This window comes from Diabrotica undecimpunctata, chromosome 2, assembly GCF_040954645.1.
Source record: "Diabrotica undecimpunctata isolate CICGRU chromosome 2, icDiaUnde3, whole genome shotgun sequence".
In the NCBI taxonomy this organism is placed as follows: Eukaryota; Metazoa; Arthropoda; class Insecta; order Coleoptera; family Chrysomelidae; genus Diabrotica; species Diabrotica undecimpunctata.
Genome location: NC_092804.1, coordinates 117,090,072 through 117,111,634, shown reverse-complemented (window position 1 = coordinate 117,111,634; position 21,563 = coordinate 117,090,072). Strand labels below are relative to the sequence as shown.

The 21,563-nt window shown below is 32.0% G+C and overlaps 1 protein-coding gene across 1 annotated transcript in view; it reads right to left on the bottom strand.

Annotated features, from left to right (window-relative positions):
* Window positions 1-1,245: 1,245 nt before the first annotated feature.
* The window catches only part of LOC140433420 (uncharacterized), a 44,909-nt gene continuing 24,591 nt past the window's right edge, over window positions 1,246-21,563 (bottom strand). Inside the window, exons 2-4 of the mRNA XM_072521430.1 lie at window positions 8,320-8,355; window positions 2,750-3,039; window positions 1,246-1,822 (exon numbers count right to left, since the gene is read on the bottom strand). Coding sequence (XP_072377531.1) covers window positions 1,340-1,822; window positions 2,750-3,039; window positions 8,320-8,355 — 809 coding nt within the window. The 3' untranslated portion in view covers window positions 1,246-1,339. The remainder of the gene's footprint in view (window positions 1,823-2,749; window positions 3,040-8,319; window positions 8,356-21,563) is intronic.

Genomic DNA, 21,563 nt, shown 5'->3' with positions numbered 1-21,563 from the left:
ATAAGGACCTAAACTTCGGCGTTTCTGTGGCCCAGACTGCTTCGGGCTACAATATATGTAATAATCAGCAGAGGCTCCGAGTTTCAACCTTTCCTGCAGTTCTGAACGTAACCTTGTGGTCTTACAGAAAGCCACAAGTCTCATTAAGGGTAACACCTTTATTTGGCTCGGTTGCATAAAGACCAAACCCAGGTTCTGCCACTTCTGGTAGACCAGTGCCGGGCACTTCCAGAGGATATCGGCCAATCCAAACAGATGAAGGTGCCATCTGAGTCTACAGTAGCCGGTAAGCATACTGGCCACCAGAGAGCATATTATATGGTCTAGAAAGAATATCCACATACTTTGCACATCTATCTATATAAAAGGCTAGGTTGACAAGTCACACTGTTTGTCCAGTAAGGTAACTATGCCACGTAGGAAAGAAATCTGAAATACCAGCATATGACATTTCAATCATATTTTGTTCTTAAAACGATACCATTGATTTATTGCTAATTCATTCTACAAATTGATGATTTAAATATTCTTAATCGTATGTGTCAAAGGGCGATGGAGCGTGCTATGTTGGGCGTTTCACTAAGAGACAAGATCCCAAATCGCCAGCTACGACAAAGAACAGGAGTGGCTGATGCAGTAGAGAGAGTAGCAACACTAAAATGGAACTGGGCAGGTCACGTGGCTCGAATGACAGACAATAGATGGACAAAGAATGGAGACCAAGAGATGATGCCTACCGAAGTAGAGGTCGTCCACCAACACGTTGGACTGACGATCTAAAACGTTGTCATAGGAATTGGATGCAAGAGGCACAAGATCGAAATAGATGGAAAATTATGAGGGAGATCTATGTCCAGCAGTGGATAAGCGAAGATTGAATGATGATGATGATGAATTGTAAGGAAAGATCAATGACGAATAATATATATATATATATATATATATATATATATATATATATATATATATATATATATATATATATATATATATATATATATACACGTCATTGGGTAAGATACACATAATACACTTACTATATTATAAAGGCAAATATAATTGTTATGGCAATAACAATATTTTTAAATTTATCTAGCACAACGCAAATAGTTAAAAACCTTATTTTCAAAAATGTAGAATTTTCTTAAGCAGGAAAATATTCTCAAATTAAAAATTCTAAGACTAGAAACAGGAAAGTGTTCTTCCACTAAACATACTAGAATTGTAATTAATTGTATAACTTAAATAATAACAGAATCAACTATTTTTATAAGATTTTATTATGAAAGCGTAGTATAAAAAACATAATCATAAAAAAATATACTCTAAATTCTAAACACTAATGATGATAATCGGAACCGAATCCTCCATATCCTCCTTTACCACCATGTCCAGCAGCAGCTGCACCAGCTGCCGCAGCGTTTGATTGTGCAAGATGAGCAGCTGCAGCTGCTTTCTGTGCTGCGGCTTCTGTTTGATGTAAATCGGCCAAACAGTTTTGAAGTTGGGCCGATAACTGACTTATGCGTTGCTTAGCTTCCACTACCATAGCATGCTGAGCAGCTGCTGCTTGTGCGGCTTCACCGGCGGCTTGACTCGCTTGCTGAGCACCCGCCTGGGCAGCAGTTACGGCTGCTGTTAAAGCACTAAGCTGAGATTGTGCTTGATGGGCAGTATTCTCAGCAGCTTGGGCTGTAGCTTGAGTTTGTTGATATTGAGCTATTTCACCTTGAAGTTGTTGCTGAGCTTCCGCGAGTTGTCGCTTTATGCTACCAGCTAGTGCTTGTTTCCCGACCAAGGCCGCTTGGGCAGCCTGAGCAGCCTGAAATCAAAGGTTTGGAATAGTCAAACAAACTATTTTAAACTTAAAAACAATATAAAAGAAAATTTAAAAAATTATAATACTATTAAACAAACAGTGATTTTTATCTACAGAAGCTTATTTTTTAGTCGGAGCACCTAGTTTTAATATATTTTTGATGGTTATAAATAGAGAGTGGGCCAAAAATCTGGAACTGCCCAATTATCTCTTAAATGAATTTTAAATTTGTTGTTCTATATATAGCCTCTCTTTTTAGTTTTGAGTAGTCACATTGTCTGTGCTTTTGTTCTGTGAAAATTTGCTTTGTTCTCATCTGTAGGGTTTTGTAGCATTTTCAATCTTTTGTGAATTGTTATTTCCAGCAATTCCTTACATTGTTTATCAAACCATTTCCGGTTTGGGAAAGTCCTCTTTTTTCCAATGGTTTCCTTCGCTGCTTGTTGTATAACTGATGCCACTCACTGCCATGCTTATCCTATGTATGCATTTTGCTCTTCCTCTCCCAGCAATTCAAATCTATTGCTTATGGCTACTTGATAATCCAGTTCTTTATTTAGTGTTTGAGGAGCTTCTATGTCCCCTCTTTCTCTTAGTTCTTGTTGCTTTAGCTTCCGTACTGATATTCATGTTTTCAGCTTAGATTTTACCAGAAAGTGATGACTATCGTTGTCTGCTCCTCTCATACTTCGCGAATTAATAATGCTACTAGAGTCTCTTGCATTAATGAGGACATGATGAGAAACATTATATATATATATATATATATATATATATATATATATATATATATGTGTGTGTGTGTGTGTGTGTGTGTGTGTGTGTGTGTGTGTGTGTGTGTGTGTGTGTGTGTGTGTTTTTAAGTAGATTTAGGAATAATGTAACTCTACGAATTAACTACAAGTAATCTTTAAATAAATTAATAATTACCCCATATGCAGCACTAGCTAAACTACTTTTGATACCAAATGCCGCTTGGCTACCAGCAGTGTGTTGACTTTGTACGGCGTTGTTTGCTTGAACCGCCGACGAGTGTGCAAGGCTAGCCAATTCAGCACCAGTTGCTTTACCAGTATCATAATCGCCCCCTCCATGTCCATGTCCGCCTACACTATTTTCATCGAAGTGACTGTAAGAAACGTAAGAGCCATCTGGAAACGGTTCAAGAACTACGGGTTCATTCTTCTGCTGCTTAGATCCAGATGCTGAGATCGTTGTTACTACAAGGAATAAGATTTTGATATTATATTTAATATTTATATAAAGAATCTATGCAATAAATAAGTATTTAAATAAGACAATAATAGAATAAATAAAAACAGCAATTTTTTTAACTTATTCGTTTTACACAAATAAAGAATATGCTAGTAAGTGTAGTCGTTTTATTAAAACTGTGGAACAGTGTATGATATGAGCATAAAGAAAGCTATTAGAATTTAGTTTATTTAGGAAAATACACACATGAAAGAAACATGTTTAAAATTCTATTTAAATTTTATCTAAATTTAGATTCTATTAAAATGTTAAAACTTTGCTAATCAATATTTTCATTTAAATTTAACAGGCTTGCGGTTTAAACCGCGTTTCGTCATCGTCTCTGATCTCTTCTTCGGGGCTTTCAAGGTCTCAATCTGCCAAGTCCCCAGATAATACTACACTGATCAATAATAACTGCATTACTGCTACTGGGAATAGCGGACGGTTCATTTATACCGCCGATGGTGACATGGATGGGGTTGAGGTTGGTGTGGGGATGGCACATAGATTGATGCAAGGGTTGGCGCAAACATTTCTAACGGCTGGATTTTGATTGAAGAGTGGAGCGCATGATATTTTCTTTATGGGAGGTCTCCATGTCGAGGGTAACCGAATGCCGTCATCTCTTTTATTGAGACAATCTGGCCTTTTTTCATTTTCTATGGCTTCTCGGATAACTCTTGGTTTATATAAGCGGATAGGGTCTATGGTTCTGGAGTTTTCAAAATCAATTTTGTGACCTGTATGAAGATGGTGTTGCCCTAGAGCTGAAATTGAATCGGAATTGTAAACAAAAATGGAATGTTTATAAATCCTATTTTGGATTCTACGATTTGTTTGACCTATATAAGATCGAAGAAAGTCTGCACAAGGAATTTCAGAAACTCCGTGTTGTTTATTTGGAATGTTGCCTTTGATTGATCGGACAAGAGATGCAACTTTTTGTTGGTGGGTAAATATTGTCTTTATTCCTTTTGACTTAAGAATTTTGTCGATTTTGTTAGTGATACCTTTGATGTAAGAAATAAAAGATTTCGTATGATAAGGGGCTGAGTCTTTGAGTTAAGATTGAGTGGAAGATTGATATCTGTCGATGCTCCTATTGATGTTATTTTCGTGATAACCGTTTTGGATTAGAGGTTGTTTTAAACGAGAGAGCTCAGCGGGCCTACTTGCATCATCGCAAAGGCGTATTGATCTGTAGACAAGCATATTAATGACTGAATTAATTTGTAAAGGTAAATGATGAGAGTCGACATGCAAGTAACGATTGGTATTGGTGGGTTTTCGATAAACAGAGTGATGAAAACTTGGGTCTTCTTCATAATAACGTCAAGAAACGGTAGTTATGAATCAGTTTGCACCTTCATCGTGAACTGAATACCAGGATGTATACCATTCAGAAAAGTTCTGAAAAGACACCAAAGCATACCTGCCGTGGGGTCAAATGACAAATGTATCAACATATCGTAGCGAACATGTGGGTTAAAGCATTGATGTGGATAGTGCTCGGGTCTCGAAGTCTTTCATAAAGATGTTGGATGATGATTACTGGAGATAGTGGGGAGCCCATTGAGGCATCATTTATTTGTTTGTAGAAATGATTTTGAAAGATGCAATAAGTGATGGACATACAATTTTTAATGAGAGATAAGTATTCTTGCTCGATACTGTATTTAGTTTCTAGCATGTTTAGAGTTTGGTCTATAGGAATGTTTGTAAAGGGCAAAACGATATCAAAATTTACTAGAATGTCTGAGGGTGAGATAGGGTGAGATATTGTTTAAGAAGTTCGATATAATAAAAAGAATTTTTGACGAATGATGAAGCATTTATGACGGGAGGTTGTAGAGTTTTGCGGGGTACTTGGCCAATGGTTGTGTAGGTCAGTTGTATGTACTGATAATGGGACGTAGAGGAATTTTGGGTACGCTATATATTTGAGGTATTGTGGAAGACTTTTCACGAGGAATTAGAGATTGTTTTATGTCAATAGGAGGAGAGGTTTTATTGATAATAGCTTTTGTTGTTTTCTCTAGATAGGTTGTTGGATTATAGGAATCGGTCTGTAGTCCGAAGTATTCATGAAATTTGAGTATAATTTGTTTATTAATGTAAGAAGAAGTATTTAGGATGATGGTGGCATTTCCTTTATCGGCGGAAAGAATGACTAGATTTAGATTTGACTGAAGTTATTTTAGGGCTAATGTTTGGAGCTGGAGGCTTTAAGTTTCTAAGAACTTCTAAGAGCTAGCGATGTCTGGTCTAGTTATATTAGCATGTTTGAAGTAAAGTGGAGATAGTTTCTTCAGTTTGACAGATGATTGTCTCAATTGGAATGTGACTAAGGGTAACAGAGTATTTGATTCCTTTTACTAAATCTTGAGTGGCAATGGTCGAAATAAGGGTATCAGAAAAGTTGTGAACTACTGTAGTAAATTTGACAATTTCTTCGGCAAGTAGATGCGCTAATTTGAGCTTTTGAGATTCAGTCTTAGATTCAGAAGTGTTTAGGACTGTCTGTGTGTTGATACGGTCAAAACTGTCCCATAATATAGGATGTACATTAAAAGAATTATTAGACAATCCGATTTTGAAAATATTGATATTTGTGACATCTACTTTTCGTCTAGTGAAAAGAACAGCTTCACGGTGGAGCGCAAAACTGGTCTTTCTAAGAATTTTGGGAGATAGAAGAAGAAGTTTGGCGTTTGAGTTTTAGAAATTTAAGAAAAATCCCAATATATATATATATATATATATATATATATATATATATATATATATATATATATATATATATATATACATATTTGCTTTGTCTTATATTGACTTTTATGTTATAAACTTTTACTAAACTAGTCCACTTCTTAACTTTTGTTTCATTATTTGATTATAAAGAAAACCTATACTGAAATTAAGATAAATTTATTGCTGACTAATCAGGCACTAACCAATAAAAACTGATGTGAGAAAAAAACTTTGTGTTCCTTAGTCATTTTGATGTAATTTACTATTTTCGTTGTGAATAAGTCATAATTTTACTTTAAAATTAAGTTTATTTGAAGTTTCGAGGTCCACTCCGAAAATCGTTCTCAAAATACAAAACATTAATGTTACAAAGCTACATCTATCTGGACAGATAAATAAACAGCTAATTAGATCATTAGATCACTGCAAGAAATAAGAAGGGTTATGGAGATATTGAGATCGGCTAAATGTTAAAATGCTCTAAATTATAAACAAAAAGAGAGATCAAACGATTTCTACCTAGCGAAACCGAATTCAAATTTTTCCCACTGTGCTTTCTAAAAATTGCAAAGCAAACTGCTTGATAAATTACTCGGCAAAGGAATCTAAAATTGCATTCCACATGCCGTTTATCATGGTCAAAATTCGTAGTGAATTCAGTTTCTGGTACTCCAAACGGAGTAAAGTAGTAAAACATAATGACGGTATTAGATTTTTGTTTTGATGCAGGGCAGCGACAGCCGCTTATACGTATTTCGACCTCTTTAGGTCTCCTTAGGTCTGATTTTTGTTTTGGTTCAGAGTAGTGGCTATACCGCTCTGAGGAGACCTAAAGAAGTCGAAATACGTATAAGCGGCTGTCGCTGCCTTGTATCAAAACAAAAATCTAATACCGTCATTATGCTCTAAATTATCTTTAGTACTAGACTGATGCTGATTTGGAATACGCTGCCACTAACAAGATGGTATCAAATAGCCTAAATAAAGGATTGCATTTACTTAATACCGTTAAAGTTAAAAATAACACATCTCATCTTGGATACCTAATGCAACATAGGAAATTTGAATAACTTTAAGAAATATTAGAAAGCAATATTGAATAAGAGAGGTGTATGGGAAGAAATCAAAAGTTACAGATACGTCACATAACAGATAAAACGCAAACAACAGAAAACTATTTAATTTACTAAGCTTAGTGCAAAAAACTCATATTTGTCTCTATTTATACGATATGTATCCGTTAGCTTTTGTAGAGCAAAAGTTCTGAATTATGTAGGGTCTCTTTAACACCCCGCGAAATATGGATTGGGCGGAGATGTCCTCAACCCCGACATGGCGCAACATGCCATGGTACGAATAAGGTATAACCAAATAAGTATCCGCGGATCAACTGAGGACATAGCATAAAGCAGCAGCTATTTGATAACTGAATCAAGGTTACAGCGGAATGATTTCTGCTCTTGGCTTAATAACAGAGACTCACGAGCATATATCACATAATGATTCAATTAGTTATAAAGATTCCAAAATACTCACAAAATAATGATAAACACTTAACAATGAAGGGAAAACCCTTAAAAAGGTGAAGAATTACAATATTGGCACTACAACCAATCTCAGGAATGATTACTTCAAAGAAATTAGAATGAACCCCGAAAAAGCACTCTTACAACTTTTAACAAACTAGGAAAGGTACTTTGTTTAAGAAATCTGAAGTCGATTTTAAGAGTTAAGTGGGCAAGGTGTTATATTTTCTTGACACTACTATATGTAATGGAGGTGTGGACCCTAAACGTGAGTATACTTATAATTGAGTATACTTAATATATAATTGTGAGTATAGATGAGAACCCTAAATATTTTATAAATTGATCATGTAGTAAACAGTGAAGTCATGACAAGAACGCATAAGAGTACAGAAATAATAGAAACTATCAAAACTAGAAAGCTGCAGTACCTGCGAAATATGTTATGCATGGCGAAAGATAATATGACGTGCTTCAATTAGTTATGCGAGAAAAAATCTGTGACTGGCAAACTTACGGGAATGCTATTGATACTTATCTATCCAACTTTTGATGGAAACTGCATTTAAAATCAGAATATCCAAGATGGCACCAAAGAAGAAGAAAGACGGTCATATTGGGCAACAAGCTTAATAGAAACGGCAATTATGAAGATGAACATAAATGAAAGAATAAGTTTTAAAAAACATTTTTTTCTAGATAGAGAATCTTGACTTTACCAAATATTAATACAACATAGATATATTTGTAGTACTAGAGAAAAAAATTAAAAGATTTTGATTCTATTACTCTGTAACAGCTAGAAATACTCACAAATGTGTAACTCTGTAACAGCATTTTCCACAGCTATAAAATCTATACTTAGTTATTTAGTTTTACCTTTAAATTTATTATTAGGTTCATACATAACCTCAAAATAAAATATAGATTTATAAATATAAAATTATAATTTCAAATAATACTTACAGACAGTAGCTAATACGAAAAACCTGAACATCTTCACTAAAAAACAAATCAAATATAAATTTAATCAGATATTTCAATTAAATACATTTTTAAATTATTAAAAGTCTAATTAAAATAATAAATAAAACATATGGGGTAAATAAAAATGGATGATATTATATTTGCTATTACTTAATAACTAATACATTAATAAAAACAGAGTTGCTATCATCAAGTCCTCGTAGACACTTTGTCTCAGGACCAGCAACTTTATGTAGAGTCTTACGTTGCTATGTTATCAAATCCACATCTAACTCTAACATCTTAACATATAAGATCATATAATGTAAAATAAATTTAAACTAATAATTTTTAACGGGTTTACCCTTAAAATAGCCAACATATCAGAGTAAGATTTGGTGAAGTATTTTAAAATTCGTAATTTTAGTGTGGACGAAGATGCGCTAAAAGGGTTAAAGTGTTGCGGATAAGCAAGAATCATGTTTCCTTACTGGAGAAAGGCCAGTGTCGGGATATACCAGAGGACATGAAATAGTCAATTATATCTTGTATAACTATGAAGCACTATTTTTGAAGACTCTCAAGTGGCTCCAAAAACATATTGTGCCGATCTACTAGATCTGTACAACCTGTAATAATAATGTAGAGCTGTACAATATCTTAATTGACCGCAGTACGAACGGCTTATAACAGAGGGATTCCAAAAACAAGATTCGTTGAAACGAGCTGTTTAAGGAATTATATATTTTGGTTTGTGACATGGAGATATTCTTGTTAAAAAATAGTTTACGGATTGGCATAATCTTTTGGTAGCGCAGATTCCAATCAATGTTCTAAAAATTGTGTTGTTATGTCTGGTATGGTCTCTTTACAAAAAGAGACCATGCTGCATGGTCTCTTTTTGTAAAGAGACCCTGCCCGAGATGAGTCTGAGATGTCCTAGGCTAGTTGCGTTGCTGCATCACCTTATGATGAAATTTAGGATTTATTATATTTCTCATCAGATAATAGTATTACAGATCCAAATTTTGGCCATGCGCAGGATGAAAAATATGATAGATTTGTCTAGGACAGCGATATGGTAGAATGAAAAAAGAGAAGAGCCAGTTTAGATGAAAATATAAATAATACTGCTGTAGACCAATATAACTACGATGGACAAGTTTACGAGAAAGTTGAGAAACGCACGAACAAAGAAGCAAGAAAAATTAGAAAAGAGACGTGAAAACGAAAGTTTAGTAAGGCGTGTGTTACAAGAACTGGAAAAGAGAGTAAAAAAAACATGCAAAAGCTGAAATTATGTAAAAATAAGTGGAAGGAAAAAATAAATGACAAAGTTAGCTTGCAACTTTCCAAAGAATTAAAGAAAATGGAAAGCTACAATCGTATGTCAGAATATATAGCTGCTCTCATAGATGTTAAAGAGAAGAGTTCTATGCGAATTAGGTGTTCTGACAAAAAACAAACAACGGTATTGACAGCATACCTCCGATAATTTATCATTTCCCTAGTCATGGCGTTTGTTCTGAAGAAAATTATAGAAGTTACAACAGCGAAAAAATATTCTAGGCGTAATGACATTAGACCAACGTGGACATCATGAAAATTGGAAAATTTATTAGATAATGAGAAAATAAAGGCAAGGGATCACATTTTATCTATACCCTTATATGAAAGTCACTATACAAGAAGGCAATGATCGAGAAAATATTAACTTTCAAACTACACACTCACTGCTATTTATTATGCTTACAAGAAAATGTACCCAGATAATTTTATTAATTGTAAAATATACGAAAACATATTTCACATCCTGTATAGAGAGAAAACTATATACAGAAACCTAAGAACATAATGTGGTATATGTTTTCAAATTAAAAATGAAAATTACTATATGCAAGAATGAAGATGAAATAATACAACTAAATCAAGAGAACAACAAACACCATTTACAAGCTGATCAAAGGTATAAAAACAAAGATAACGATACATTTCTGAATAAGAATCATACTTAAATGAAAACTATTACTTTTTATTTCCAGCAATGTCTGCCAACTCTAGACCTCGAAAGCGGTAGGCGTTTTACAAGAGGCAATTGTGGACATTTAATTTTACAGTTCACGACTGTGACAACTCACAAGCTCACTGCTATTTGTGACATGAATCTTTAGCAAAACGATGAAGTTAGTTCCCGCCTATACCAATACCTAACAAAAGATTTAGATCTTCAAGTCGCACACCTAATAATGTATTTAGAGTTCTGTCCTGGCCAAAATAAAAACGGTTTAATAAAAGCAGCTTGTTTATCTGCTTTACAATGATCTGCAAATTTGAAAATTATTGAACACCACAAGTTTTTAATACCAGGCCATACACATATGGAGTGCGATACGAATCACAGTCCAATAGCAAAAAAAAAAGAAGAAAAATATTGGTACTCAAAAGAACATCCACATTATTGGGCTCAACTAATTTGGTAAGTAGGGAGAAAACATTAATTTTGAGTTACAGAAATACAGCGTTCTGCGTTTCTTAATAATTGTATTGGCTTATTTAATTCCGTACCCGTTAACCGTTAAAGAAATACTGTATAGATGGAAAGAACACTTTGAACAGCTTCTAAGTTAAATACCCTCAACAGAATATAAAGAAGAAAGAGAACTGAATCAAGTAGCGATCAAGAATAAACAGAGAAAAGACAAGAAAGAAAGAAAAGAAATAAAAAAAATAATAGAGAAAGTAAAGAAAACTTAGAGCCCCGGAAAGGACGAAGTAACAGCTAAAATACTCAAATATGGAGGACCAGTACTAATTAAGTATTTGGAAAAGTTTCTAAAAGAAATATGGGAACAAGAACGTATACCGAAAGAATGGACTGAAGCTACACTGTCCTCAATTCACAAAAAAAGGCGACAAAAGTTTATGCCATAATTACAGGGGAATAGTTGTACTAAATATTGCTTATAAAATACTTGCAGTATATATAAAAGATATAACAAAAGATAGATAATGAAATAGGAGAATATCAATGTGGATTCAGAAGACCACCTAAAAGATGGAGGGATAGTTCGCAATCTACCTCTCAGGAAATTAACCAGAGGCAGCTTCATAATTATTAAACATATCGAAAGATTTTTAAGAAGTAGAAAAAGAAGAAGAAGATTCAGAAGAGGGAGCAGCACAGTGGATCAAATTCAAACAAGGTAAGTCAAACAAATATCGCTTTAAACATATTTTGTTTCCATATACTCAGCAAAAAATGTTATTCAATGTAGCAAAAGTACATGAAAAAACAAGTTTCAAGTAGCTTTATAAAAATCTGTACAAAAAAACCTTTTTTTTGTAAAATTTTAAATGTGTGTTTTAAAAAAGAGAAAAAATTGTTTTCCTTTTTTTCACCTTTTGTGACTTTTACCCTTTATCATGCCCAACAACAAATTATTAAAAGTATAATCACCTACTGCAGTTAAGTATATCAAATAAAGGAAGTACAAGAGTATGGCAAATACAAGAGAGAAATGGATTTTTGAAGACGTTCGGTATGTAAATCTAGATTAGAGAGAATTACTAACAGTAGAATAACCGAAATCATGAAAGTAAATCATACAATAGTAGAAGATATTGGTACCGAAGATCTAAGATGATATGGATAATTCCAAAGAATGCCCGAAGATCGTACATAATGACCAAAATAAATCGTGAAATGGTAACCTTATGGTAGAAGGAAAAGAGTTCGAAAAAAAGTTTAAATCGGGAAATGACAGAGAAATAGAAGAAAACCTATGGACAGGCCGAGAAAAGAGCGATTGGAAACTATTGACAAAGAGTTATCCATCTGAATAACTAAAATATATGAATTATCAATATCAACTATCCATATGATCAAAAATATTAAGTAAGAAAAGAGATCCACGCGACCAACTTAATATTAACACCACAGACACATATATAAATTTGGTAGATAAATATATTTGCCTTGAAAAATATTAAACATTATAATAAAGACTAAAAGCAAAGAAATTGAAACTAAAAGTGAAAAACGAGTAATTCAACAATTAATAATGTTAGTATTCAGATAAATAACTGAAAATAATAACTAAATCGTTATAGTAAAAACAATCCAAAGATTTTGGTTACACAGAGAAATATATCAAGCAGCATATATAGCAATTTTAAATAGATTAAAGGATAAGAAATTCATAAGATGTATCAGGTAAAACTATCATAAGAATATGTAATTAGTGGAAGATCTGATATAACATATTCCTTCACCAATCTGTTTAATGGATAAAAATTATTTGAGATGTAATTTAGTATTTTAAAAATTATAGAAAACAAGAGGTGCCCGATATAATTTTGTCCAGACTATAATTAATTAATAATTAAAAAATGACTTTTTGTCATTAATTCCACTAGTGAGTTTAACAGAAGAATTTAACACTAACGGTAAGTACATAACATGAGTACTCAGCCTCAGCACGAGGACAAAAATATTATCAATTGTGAAAGAAAATATTAAATTAACAAATAAAGATGATACCTGACACTCATGTAAAATAGCAAAATTCAAAAGAACACGAAAAACTTGGATACAATCATAAAGGGAATAAAAGAAATGATGACTCCATTTTGATAATACAATTGATCACCAACAGTTGTTTAATATTTCGACTGTCAAAGATTCATCTAAAGAAGTTGCGAATTTGCTGCTGAACGTCAAAGAAACTGACCGTAAACAAAGATTAGACTTTATTTCAAATTGGTCTTCAACTTCTAGAAGATTTCAGAAACCTATTATAACGAGTTTAAATAACTATATGTAAAAGTAGAAAAACTTAAACGGCCAAATCATTAGAACTACAAAATACTAAGCAAAAAGGTAGTTAATAAAGTTTAATAAAATTCAAACTTCGTACTCATCAAAGCGATCAAAACAGTGAACTTGCTCTATAGACTAAAAGCTTTATATTTCAAAAAGTAAAGTATTTAATGAAAAAACAAAAACAAACAATAATTTAAAATTAATATTTAAAATATTCCAAACAGTTCGTAATCTAAACAAAATTTGACTAAACTGAAAAAAATCTGAAATCCTAAGGTATTGGGCAAAGTAAAAAATCAACGGAATAAAATGACGCTGAGAACAATATTAAAGAAAAATATCGTGTAAAGACAATTGTAAAAAAGAACGGTATGACAAAATTCTTGTATAAAGACAATTTATCTCCACAATTTATATAGATCATATTAATCCAATCAATGAATGAATTAATATTTAAATGTAGACTTTACAATAACGTTTATTATGTTTACAATATAATTTTACGTTATAATTGCTACAAAAATTTTAGCACATTCTTAACATTCATGGTATAATTTAAAATCTAAAACTTTTATGACAATAAAAGATATAACAAATAAGATAATAAAATTCTGAAAAATTACTTACGTTGGCAATTACTTTTCTTGTGATACTGTGGGAAAGGTACAAAGGAGACTGTTTTAGTGGACCATTCAGTGAAATATTTATAGTTATAATCAAGAAGAGGTAACTTTGGAGGGGTGTTACTTATTGGATCAAATGTAACAAATTTATAAAACACGATTATCAATTATTCCAAGAAACGAGAACCTCTCTATAACTACAATGGTGTCAATGACTGTCTAGAATATACGCTACTTAAGCAAAATTTATATTTAAAAAACTGTATGGAAAAAAATGAAATAGAATACCATAAAAATATATTAATTTGATATTTAAAAAATTATATGTTTTAATAAAGATTAGTAAACGTATTAATGCCCATAAAATTTTTTGAGAGTTCCAAATTAAGTTTTGAGATATAGACAAGTACAAGCAAATGTTTATAATTATAAATTAATTTATTGTTTTTCTAAAAACACAATGATGATTAATATACTTTTTCGTACGTTTTACGGACATCTTCAGGCATCGATGAATATTGACCACAAAACTAATTTTTGGCGATTAAAAATAAATAATTCATTTGTTATTTAACAAGTCAATAAGTACATTCAACTAGAATCAAATGACTACACAAAATAAAATGAGTCAAATATTTTAGACAATGAAAAAATAGGAATACCGTGAAAGGTTTAAAAACTGAAGCTAAAAATCACCTGTCTATATTACCTGTTAATAAGTCCAGTAAATGAACGTGAAACTGTAATTTTCCTTGTCATCACCGAATTACATGAACATTTGGAGTTATATAAAAAAATAATATACAACATACACAAAATACAATAGGAGATGAAAATACATTAATGCACATAACATAAAATAAAACATAAAATATACAAAATAAGACATACCAACATAATGAGTACATCCATGTTCATGTTACTGCCTTGAAGTGATCAAAGTATTCACTAACAGAGTAAAAAGCAAATCTCAAAAGGTATCTTTTCAGCCTTACTTTAAATTTATTCATCGAAAGTTGTTTTAAATCCTTAGGTAGGACATTGTATATATTATAATCAATTGAGTTTTTTTGTGATTTACTCAAACGATACTTAACTGTTCTGATGTTATTTGCACCTGTTGTGCTATAGTTATGTCAGTCAGAGTGTTTAATTAAAGTATCAGAGTTATGTATTTCTACATTAACGCTGTATAGCCATAATGTTGGCAAGGGCATTATCTTATACTCGTATTTAATAAACAATGGTTTGCAAGATTCCAAATAGCTAACTTTTGCAATTATTCTTATTGCTTGTTTTTTTTGCGATTTAAATATTGTTAGGGCATTGCAAGAGTTTCCCCACAGAATAACACCATAGCTTAAAAATAAATGAAAAGGAGAAAAGTACGTTATTTTCAAGGTATCAAAACTTGTAACAAGTTTTAATTGTCTGAATAAAAATAAGGTACTAGAAAGTTTACCTTTGAGATGGTCAATATGGTTATACCAAGTCAATGTGTTGTCAACTGTTATGCCCAACAATTTGACATTATTTTTTTCAACACTCACATCGAAGGTAGACGAAAAAATTAAATTTTGAGTTTTGTTATCATTTAGTTTAAGTTTATTTGCTAAGAACCATCATTGTGCATTGGAATTTACATACTCAGACGTGGTTTCTAAAACTGAACGATTTTTATCAGAAAAAACAAAAGTAGTGTCATCTGCAAATAAAACTGTTTTAAATGGAGCCATGAAATTGAGCAAGTCATTAACATATATTATAAATAATAGAGGGCCCACTACTGATCCTTGTGAAACTCCATGCTTTATCTGCTTAAATTCAGAGAGACAATTTCCGTACTTGACTGCTTGGTATCTATCCTTTAGATACGATGAAATTAGTTCCAAAGGAGTACCTCTTATACCGTAAAAATGCAGTTTTTTTAGCAAAATATCATGAGAAACACAGTCGAAGACCTTTGAAAGATCACACAGCGTTGTGGCAGAGTGATTATGTTTCTCAAGGCCATCAACTATGGCACTCATCACATCTAAAAGTGCATGTGTTGCAGAACGATCCTTTCTAAACCCATATTGTGAACTAGTAAAAAAGTTATTTGTTTCGAAGTACGATATAAGACGCTTCTTCAGAATTTTTTAGATTATTTTACTGAATATCGAAACTATGGAAATTGGTCTATAATTGTCTACAAGCTCACGATCGCCCTTTTTAAAAATAGGAACAATCTTGGAGTATTTAAATGAAGTTGGGAATATCCCGATTGAAAAAATACTATTAATGAGATGTGTTAAAGATTTATTAATTATTTCACTAGTGTTTTTGATAAAAGATGCGTTTAGCTCATTAGTATCCAAACAATTTGAATTTTTTAATGATTTTATAACTGTAGATACTTCTTGTTAATTGGTTGGAGACAGAAAAAATGAATTCGATGGAGCCGGAAATTTTTGATAGTTCAAAATTGTGACATCTGGTGTATTTGGAAGGGATTTTATAATATTCTCAGCAATTTCAACAAAAAAGTTATTGAAAGAGTCACAAGATATGTTGGTTGTTGAATTATGTAAACCATTTGTTTTATTTCGATCATAGTTAATTACCTTCCAACACGTCTTGGATCTACTCTTTGACGTTAATATCAATTGATATTAACGTCGTTCTTTTCAACTCAGCATTGTAATGATTTTTATATATTTTATATTCTCTGTAATGTACTGAGTTTTTAGTAGAATCAGCCCGTATTTTATATGTTTGCAAATAATTTCTTATATTTTTTAAGTTGTCATTGAACCAGTTTACCGGACATCTTCTGTCTTTGATAACCAGTTTTTTTAGTGGAAAATATTAAGATACTGCAAGATTATAATTATCTATTAAAAACGTTGCTAGGTAATTTACATCAAGATTATCGTTAAAAATGTTCCAGTCTAACACGGATAAAAAGTTTCGCATTTTTAAGGTAACTTTCTGCGTAAAGGCTCTAGTGCAAACACTTGACTTTTGCTGAATTGATGTTAAGCTTATACTGATATACTGGCTGCGATGATCAGAGAAACAAGGTTCAAGAACATTTGCCCGAAACTGATCTTCTTCGACATTTGTCATAATATTGTCTATACAAGTGGCAGATGTATCAGTAATCCTAGTATAGTCATGGATTGTTTGTTTTATTCCGAATGATAATATTATAGAAGTCAGCTCACTAGTATTTGCCGTTTTCGCAATAAAATTAATATTAAAATCTCCCAAAATTATTACTTTTAAATTTGGCCTCATAATGGAACCTAATAAATTTTCGAAATTTGTAAAAAAAGACTTAAAATCGTTACATTTACTAGATCTATACACTGCCAATACAACCGTGTTAATATCTGGTAGAACAATTCCACAAAATTCAGATGTTTGTTCGATATTAAATTTATCACAGTTAATAGCTTCGAATTTTAAAGTATTTTTAACATATATTACAGTACCGCCGTTCTTTTTATTTTTCCTACAGAAACTGCTAGCAAGTAAATACCCATCAATGTTTATGTATCGGAGATTTGCTTAACTCTGCCAGTGAAGGTCCGGTTTTATTTTCCGTTTTTTTTTTTAATTTTTTTTTAGTTGATAGTATAACTCTTCAAGAGAATTTAGTGAAAATTTCAGAGTGATCAGAACAAAATTGATGGAGTTATATTATATATATTTCATATAGATATATTTCATATAGATATATTTCAAAAAAATCTTAAAACTATGTTAAAAATATTGAAAATAAACCTTAACCCCCCTTAAACGACATAATTTAAGATTTTATCACAGTTTAACCCCCAAATCTCACCCCCTAGACTAGTTCTAATTAAACCAATGTCATTGAATACCTTGTCTCCACTGATTTACATGAAAATCTGGATTTAGGTTATACTTATCCTTCACTTCAAAATTGGACGTGTGCGGTGGGTTGCTTTTTATTTTTTAGAGGCGAAAACCCCTATTAGAAAAAAATCATATAATTGTTAATCAATCAATTGAAATTATTTAGTTATATAGTGACATTAAATTTAGATTTATTTATTGTTTTAATTTTTACCACATAATTTTTACCCTTGTAAAAACCACCCCTTGCGAATAAATTGTAATAGTTCCAGTATTTTTTTTTGTTAAAGCTATAAACAAAATAACTATTTTAATCAAAATATTATGAATTTACTTTATTTCAACGTAAATAACAACCTTTAATAATTTGTATGGATAGGGGTAAGTATGTCTGTGCCTTAATAGCATATTATCCTAAAATATGTGATTAATTTTTGACTATAGCTCGGTTTGCTTGTAAGCTGTTTAGTACTTAAAAAAACATTTTGTAGGTTTTTTTAAGGGCAATAAGATCCTTTAAGTTAAATTTTATTAAACGCTTATTTGTAAAAGGATTCAGGTGTATGCAAATTTTAAACACCAATATCTTAACCAATTAATACATGACTTGTTTAAATACAACAAAAAAGATATAATATATGTTTATGTTGTTTTATTCTTAAAAAATAACAAAAATTTTAAGTTCCGTCAATATTAAAAAAATCAAAAATCTGATGTTGCAGATTTGCAACCCAGGATCTTCCGGAACCCAGTAAACTACCAACAGTTGAAGGGCCTTTTGTTTTCCTGAGAGATGAGGCGGTTCCTTTAACACCAAATTTATGAGACCTTATCCAAGAAGAAACGTTCTTGGTAATTAAAACACATCAAAAGTGTTCAATTACAGACTGTCCTGAGTGCGCCAGTGTGCAGCATTTTGATTTTGCGCTTCCGTATTTTCAAAAAAATATCTATCTATACAATGATATTAAGTCAAACCGTTTGTCCAGTAAGGTAACGACGCCACCTAGGCTAGGAAAGAAATCTGAACTATCAACATTTGACATTTCAATCATATTTTGTTCTTGAAACGATGCGGCTGATTTATTCTAATTCTTTCTACAAATTGATGATTCAAATAATATTAATCAACAATTTTACTACTTGACAGTAATTAATTTTTTCGCAAAATAATATAGGTTAATGGAATTGTAAGCTAAGATCAGTGACGTATAATATATATTTATTATGTCATTGGGTAAGGTAAACATACACTTACTATAAAAATAAAATAACGTTTAACAAACGTAACCGCTTCAGCAAAATAAAATAAAATTAAAACTAAATAATATTAAATAAACTTAAATAAAGGTAAATAGAATTAAACAAAATTAAATGAAGTTAAACAGAATTACGTAGTACTAAATAACTATTAAATAAAATTAAGTAAAAGGAGAGGTGGAAGCGAATATGTTGAGACAGAAGAACACAAATTTCGGTATTGCTTAAAGGGCATTACATCATATCTTCTTTGTTATTGGTTAGATTGGAGCATGTGATACGTTAAATAAACGGCAAGGATATAACGAATATACACTCTGCGTCATTAAAAAGAGGCCACCTAGAATTTTATAAGAATTTTTAATAATTTTAAGTTTATGCAATATATTCTCTTGCAAATAAACTCCCACAACGCAGAAACACTTTTAGACACCGCCATGGGATACTGACAGGTCATTTAAGGGTAATAAGTTCGCAAAATTGATATCTTTTTTACGGCTTCGGAGAATGCACGTGTTAATTGTGTGTTGTTTTTCTTAAAATATGACTGTTCTGTTTTTCAAAAATTTTTTATTAATGTATAGGTGTTAAAAAGGGTGAACTTGTGCACTTTTTAAATTGAAAACTATGGCTGAGATAGTGAGAGATCTAGATTTGCTAGATCTGTTTAAATTGTTACTTTGATTGATAATGGAATGAGTCAAAGAGAAATGACCAGACAGCATGAAGTCAGTCGTTGTATGATCCAAAAAACATACCAACGATTCTTAGAGACTAAATCTCATGAACGGCGACCAGGATTATACGTGACAAGAATAACGACGGCCAGAGAAGACCGTTCTTTACAACGCACTTCTTTGCAAAATCGGTTCTTTATGGATAGAGCAATCCGTTTTGAAAGCATTTTGAAAACCGTTTTCAAAATGCTCATGGGTGAACATTAAACACTTCTACAGTGAGAAGAAGGTTGGAAGAATTTGGTTTAAGGGCTCGCTGCCCAGCAACAGAACTTTTGTTAACAGCAGCACATGGACACGACCGACTTAAGTTTGCTAGAAACGATAGAAGATGGCACGTGCATTGCAATAGAAGATTGGAAAAATGTTTTGTTTAGTGATGAGTCCAGTATGGTTCTTTATGGCTCAAATAGTCGCATCAAAAGGTACAGAAGAGGAGAACGATATGCTGCTTGCGCTTTTGGATAAGGCTCTGTAATGTTTTGGCAGGCATTTTATTCGAAAGCCGTATTGATCTTGTAGCATTTCTATTTCCTATCGTACATGTTAAAACACCGAAAAAATTTTCATCCTTCGTTCTGCGACACTGACATTAATCATATAAACATTTTAAGTTTGTTTATATAACACAGATAGGTATTTCTTTGATATTTCTTTTGATCGGAACGCCATTTGGTTTTATTGTTTGAGTCCAGATTTAGAAAAAAATCGTTATTGTTTTTCGTGATTCGTTTTCGTTATCGGAAATAAGTGTAAAGTGATAGACTCCTGCAATAGACCACGATAGGAGTTGGTTTAATTGTTTACTCCGGATTTTCTTCAAAATCGTTATTGTTTTTTTCTTATTCGTTTTCGTTATGGGAAAATGTGTAGTATAGCAGTGTGGATTTTAAGTGAAGATTAAGATTTTAATTCGGAAGAAATAGCTTGCGTCGTGTAGTTCTTCAAATTCGGCAATTTTTTTTATGAAGAGGTGAATTTGTTGAGTTAATCACCGATTTGTTTTATTGAGCCCTATGTGGGAGATTTGTAAAGCAGCATTACAACAATTTGAAAGGTCCACATGGTTTTAAGCAGGAGTTTGCTCCTGCAAAAAGTTTTAAAAAATGTAATAACTGGTTTGACTACTAGTTTGAAATAAAAGTGGACAGTGTCGTCACTATTGTGAAAGCAGTTTGCGTGTTACATAACTATTTGATAAAGAAAACGGTAAATGCTTTGGATAAACAACTGGATGATTTGTCTTTATCTCAGTTATGTCCTTTACGACCAACAATTAGTGGGAGTCCATTGAATGCTTTTGAAGTGAGAGAAAATATAACAAAATATTTTAACACGCATAGCAATGTACCCTAGCAAGACCAAAGTGTTCGAAGAGAAAAATTTTAAATTAGAATTTTAAATTTTAAATTTACTTTTAACTAATTATTTAAAATAAAGCATCATGATTTTTTTATCTAAACTAACCGTTTTTTAAATTAACTTGGTTGGTTATCCTATTTCAGATGTCTTCTTTTAGTTTTAATTTCACATATATGGGGGATCATTTGTGTCATATAGAACACGATATCTGTGTTTTGAACACTGAGCGACGCATCTTTTTTTGGAGGCATTCATGGCCTACGCTGTGCTGTGTCTTAATATGCCGTCGTACAATGCTGGCCACGCGATACAGAAACATGGCGTGTGCTGTCCTCCATGGGTTGTGTCGCATAGGTCTCAATGTGGGCCTTGCGTAACAAAAATTACGGAAAAGATAATAAAGAGGGCAATAAATTTAACTAAAAATAACAAAAAAGAATACAAAATATATAATTAAAGAAGATGCACAGCAAGCAATAGACAACTGTGTACCAAGAACGGCTGTGAGAGAAGATTCAATGATTCTTTCTTTGACTAAACCAATAACGATGGCAAGGTATAGAGGAGATTTAA